The sequence below is a fragment of the Medicago truncatula genome, chromosome 1 (assembly GCF_003473485.1).
Source record: "Medicago truncatula cultivar Jemalong A17 chromosome 1, MtrunA17r5.0-ANR, whole genome shotgun sequence".
Taxonomy (NCBI): domain Eukaryota; kingdom Viridiplantae; phylum Streptophyta; class Magnoliopsida; order Fabales; family Fabaceae; genus Medicago; species Medicago truncatula.
The window spans coordinates 45,578,016-45,583,424 of record NC_053042.1 but is presented as its reverse complement, the minus strand read 5'-3'; the positions used below and the strand labels follow the sequence as shown (position 1 = coordinate 45,583,424).

The 5,409-nt window shown below is 30.4% G+C and overlaps 1 protein-coding gene across 2 annotated transcripts; it reads left to right on the top strand.

The window, feature by feature from the left end:
• Positions 1–2,922: 2,922 nt before the first annotated feature.
• LOC11422364 (transcription factor HHO2) lies at positions 2,923–5,110 on the top strand. Of its 2 annotated transcripts, none has more exons than XM_003591747.4 (5): positions 2,923–3,315; positions 3,410–3,696; positions 3,781–4,084; positions 4,200–4,276; positions 4,515–5,110. In XM_003591747.4, the coding sequence occupies exons 1-5, from the start codon at positions 3,201–3,203 to the stop codon at positions 4,866–4,868; spliced, it is 1,137 nt and encodes a 378-aa protein (XP_003591795.2). In that variant the 5' UTR covers positions 2,923–3,200; the 3' UTR covers positions 4,869–5,110. The 2 variants fall into 2 exon arrangements, with proteins under 2 accessions (XP_003591795.2, XP_039685801.1); XM_039829867.1 differs by having other exon boundaries at positions 2,956–3,315; positions 3,419–3,696.
• Positions 5,111–5,409: the final 299 nt, after the last annotated feature.

Here is a 5,409-nt window from a genome sequence, read left to right as displayed (position 1 = left end):
TATCAAGTATAAAAACTTATGATGTAAACTCTAATGTTATAAGCTATAATACTATAAGCATCTATATAAGCTGTTTATCCAAACGGAACCTTAGAAGGAGAAAAAATGTGAAATATGGTTGGCAGTGAGGTTTGGGCGTTGGCCTTTGAAAAGCACGAAAAGGCAACATAGATTCAATCCATTCACATTACGCGGCATAAGAATCGCGTGTAATGTTTGACATCTTGTCATTCAGATTCGGATTTTCTTTCGGATAGAGACTTCCCAAGTATCTTCCATGCATATCCTTTTATTTATTCTTCCAATCATATAATATAGCTATGTTGTTTATGTTTCAACAATGATATTTCAACGTTCATCATTTTCTATTATTCATTCAAATCTTATTTTCTTAATCCTCTCATTAAACAAAAATGACTCGGCAATCTTTTATAAAAAAAGAAGAAGAAGAACTTTCATAATCTTAAAGTTCAACTTAGAACGTAGATAATATGTATCAAATTCTCTACAAAGAAATTTAGTATCTCTTTTTATCACTAATATATCATCATATAATATATAGTAAGCATATGAGTGTGAAAATAACATTTTTCTTAATTATTTAGCGGAAGTGTAAATGAATTTTATAACTATGTATCAAATGAAAATATAGTATTCTTAATTTTAGATTAATGATAATTAAAATTAATGATAATCTTTTTGACAAAATAATTAATATCAGAATGAAACTGTTTTACATTTAATGCAGATGTGTTTATAATTTTGTGTTTTTTTTTTTCTTTCTAGTAGCCTAGTGGTTAGAGCTCACACAATTAAATGTGGAGAAGTAAGGTGTCCGGGATTCGAATCTCAGCCCCAGCATAAATTATGCAATGTCCTATCAACTGAGTTAAACTCACGGGGACTAATTTTGTATTATTCTATCACCAAAATGAAAGCTAAAAGAATAAAATTATAAACGTTGAAATTTAAGAGCTTTTTTTTTTGTGTTGGTCGGAATTCGAACCCGGACCTTACATATATTATGCATTGTCCTTACCAACTGAGCTAAGCTCACAGAAAAAATTGAAAGATTTGAGGTAAGTATATAGTTTGGTCGTGAGTTAAGTATAGATCAATCAATAAGTTAAAGTTTTTTTTAAAAGTGAATTAAACTAATTTATCAAAATTGATAACGGGAAGAAACGAATTTAAAACTTTAAATGAAGCTCACCCTAAGATATTAACTATTAAGTTAACACAACTTAAATAACTCAAGTGGATTATTTGAGATCATTTTTAAAAGTATGCTTTTTGTGTTATAGCATGTCTATGATACGGTAAGAAAACTGATTTTTTTTTAAAAATTAATTATGATTTTAATGTTTGATTCAATTTTAAATCATTGATTATTAATTAATGATCAATAGTAATTCATCTAGTAATGCTTGAATATCTTGGACTTACAAGTACTATTTTATTGTTGGCATCTTTAACATGCAAACAGAGTTGATGATATTATTTAATAAGTGTTACACTTTGTGGAGTGTTACACTTAAAACAAAGTAGGATAAAATTAGATTAAGTGTAATCTTGTTAATCTGATGAATTGATGATACTATAGGGACTGAACTTGTGATGCCACTGTACAAACAGTGGGATATTACTCACTATATTTTTGATGTTATAGTATTAACTTCATCAAAAAAATCATTTTCATAACTTCACCATAGAATTTTTCTATATCAAAACCTAATTTTAGAATTCATTTGTGAGATTGAGTGGTTTGGTAAAAACATCAAAAAAGAAGGGTTGTCAGAAAAGGATAAAAGATAAGAATTCATGATCTTATCCAACGAAGGTGACCAGATTGGATAGAAAGGATGACGTCATTGCTAACGCACGATGAAAATGCGAATCAATATGACCCTTTTTTAGTTACAGAATCAAACACTTTAAAAAAAAAATCAAATCGTACAATTGTAGATTCAATTATACACAAAAAAAAAAATATTTACTTTCCTAAAAAAGAAATACGTGTATTTTTTTAAGGGAGAAATACGTGTATTAAATAGAGTTTTATTATGATAAATGATATTTATACAACTATTTAAAATAATTTTTATACAACTATCTCTTTCATATTTATATAGTCATATTAGTATCTTCTTACTCTCTCTTTCTTTTTTCTTTCTATTATTTTTTATCAATAAAAAAGAAAGTTTTCACCAAATAATTATACAAATATCATTGTCTTTTTAATAAATCAAAATGAGATATATATTAACAACAACGGTGATGCTCCCTGTAAAATGAGTGCAAAAGAACCACATCGGTCAAAGTTTACAAATTACAAGAGGCCAAAAAAAGATTTTTAATTTCAAATATTGTAACTTCTTGATTTTTAATTTCGTCTCTCTGTAACTTTTCGTTTTTGGTTTGGTCTTTGTAATACATATAGTTAGGGACCATGTAAAAGGTTACCTGAATTTCAAATTTTGTTATTTAAATGTTTTTTAATTTCGACACTATACCATTTCGTTTTTGGTCCTATAATATAGTTAGGGATCATCTGTCAGTTCACATAAGAGTGTTCAGCTAAACCGACACCCGCCACATCACACGCCGTAAACCAACAAGACGTTTTTGTAACAAAGTTTGACGGGGGGCGAATTTTTTTTTATTAATTTACAGGAGTTATTTTTAAAAAGAGATAAAAAAAAATGCCAAATTACATATTTAAATAAATAAAATATTTATAAGAATGAAAAACATATCTAACATTTGCTTAACCTGCCCAATATTTTTTAAACAAACGAAATTGTAGATTCTATCTCATATCCTTATCCAAAATTAGAAGAAAATAAAAAGTAGTATATTTGTGTTTCACTCCACATGAAAAAAGAAAAAGAAAAACAGAAAAAAACAAAGATGGAATAAAGAATATAAAATGCATCAAAGATTCTTCTAGCTTTATACGCGACGCCCCGACCCCGATATATTCCCGAGTTCTTCGCGAACTGTCTCATTTTCCCTTCTTTGTTTCTCCTTCATTCTTTTTCTTTTTTCTTTTTTATTTTATTTTAATTTTTGATTCTTCTTCAGATCCCATATTCTTTCTTCATCGATATCCCCACTCTCTCTCTTGCTTCCACAAAACGCCATTCTCTTCTTCACAATCGATTATTCCTCTTCTTACATAAACCATTTTTGCCTTCACAATGCAGCGTTTTAAAATGGGTTTCTCTGATTACATCCAAGCATTAGAACAAGAACGTCGTAAGATTCAAGTCTTTCCTAAAGAACTTCCTCTTTCTTTAGAACTCGTTACACAAGGTACGTACGTACCCTTTTCTTTTTCTTTTTTTTTTTTTATATGATTTTGAGTTAAAGTTTTGATTTTTGAAAAATAATTTTTGTTTATTATTAGCTATTGAAGCTTGTAGACAACAATTGTCTGGAACAACAACTGAGTATAATTTGAATGGACAATCTGAGTGTTCTGAACAGACAACATCAACAGATGGACCTGTTTTGGAAGAGTTTATTCCAATTAAGAAAAGGGCTTCTTCTTATTCTCAAGAAGTGTTTGATGATGTGGAAGATTATGATCAACATTTTCATCATAAGCAACAAAAACTTTCTTTGGATAATAAGAAAAAATCCGATTGGCTTAGATCTGTTCAGTTATGGAATTCAGATCCTTCATCTGAAGAGGTAATAATAAAATCATAGTTTTAGTCATTTGCTTTTTGTAAAATTAAAGGGATTGAGTAATTGACTTTGTGAAAAATTGTTTAGGATGTTACTAAGAAAGCAGTGCCTGTGTTGGAATTGAAGAGAAATGGATGTGGGGGTGGTGCTTTTCATCCATTCCATAAAGAAGATAGAGTTAACAACACGACAAGTGAATTGTTGAGTAAAGGACAACCTTCTTCGACCGGTGTAGCTGCCGTGAGTTCTAATGCGGCTACTGTCACCAGTAACAATGTTGAAAACAGAAAAAGAGATGAGAAAGAGGAAAAGAGAAAACAGCGACGGTGCTGGTCGCAGGAGTTGCACAAGCGATTCCTGAAGGCGCTTCAGCAGCTTGGTGGTGCAGATTGTGAGTATCTTAATATATACATCAAAGTTCTGATTATTATGTATTCATGTTGTTAATGTAATTAACCGCAAATAGGATTAGATGTTTATTGTGTTTTTTTGCTTCTGTTCTATAGGTGCCACACCAAAGCAAATCAGAGAGGTAATGAATGTTGATGGCCTCACAAATGATGAAGTCAAAAGCCATTTACAGGTTCCCAACTCTTTTGTTGTCAATTTTAATTTGAGTATTTGTTTTGATTTTGTGATTTCTATTATCTAGTTAGTCTCAGTTTTTTGTTTGATATTGAATCATTTAGTTTTAACTGTTTCATCTTGTTTTAGTCCCTTTCAATTTTACAGGATTTCAAAACAAATGAGTGATAATTTTTGTACATTAACACTTCCTTATCCTCAATTAAAATCTAAATTTTTTTATTTGTTTTGCACAGAAATACCGGTTGCATACTAGAAGACCAAGTTCAACAAATAACGAAAGTGCCAATTCACAAACAGCAGCACCTTTTGTCCTTGTAGGAAACATTTTTGTCCAACAACAAGAGTATGGTGGGGTAGCTTCATCAACAACAACAGGGGAAATGACAAAAGTTGTGGCACCTTCTGGAATCTATGCACCAGTAGCCACACATCCTCAAGTTGCTACAATTAAAAAACCAGAGTTTAAGAAGTTTGAGCATTCAATCTCAGAAGAAAGGGGTAATAACAGTGAAGGTGCTGTTCATTCAAATTCACCTACATCTTCATCCTCTACACATACTACTACAAATGCTTCCACTGGCTATTGAGTTTTAATTTTTTAATAAACATGTAAAAGTTCTGTTACTAAATTGCTGTAGAAAGTTCTTTGATATATGACCTTTTTGTTGTATAATGTTATTTCCTCATTTATGTTGTATGTGATTTAAATTATAGAGTTAAAATACTCGGCAAGTGACAGTTTTGATGTTGAATAAGTCACACGTTTTTTAGATGGATACTACCATGTTATCTCCTTAGAACATGTTGAAATGAAATTTCAATTTTATAATTTGGAAGCATTTTCAACATGTCTTAAATTCTTAATAATAAGCGCTTGTTGAAGTCACAGTGAGTTTGACGATATAATCGGTAGTACAATGATTTCGTTAGAAGTTTCAAAGTGAAAGTTTGTCGAATCCAAAGTTGTACACAATAATTTTGTCAAACTCACTAGCAAATTCGATTTGGTCATTGCATGCAAGGAAAAGAGGGAGGCCGATGAAAAGGGTTGGAGCCGTTGAGGCGGGGAGATCGGAATGAATGGACTAAAGTTATAATATCTTTTACTTTATATTTATTGGGACCAAA

Excerpts from the sequence above, each read along its gene's own strand:
- LOC11422364 (XM_003591747.4), top strand. The coding sequence starts at position 3,201 with ATGCAGCGTTTTAAAATGGGTTTCTCTGATTACATCCAAGCATTAGAA. Across the intron at positions 3,316-3,409 it reads TTTAGAACTCGTTACACAAG|CTATTGAAGCTTGTAGACAA; the intron begins GTACGTACGTAC and ends GTTTATTATTAG. Across the intron at positions 3,697-3,780 it reads CAGATCCTTCATCTGAAGAG|GATGTTACTAAGAAAGCAGT; the intron begins GTAATAATAAAA and ends AAAATTGTTTAG.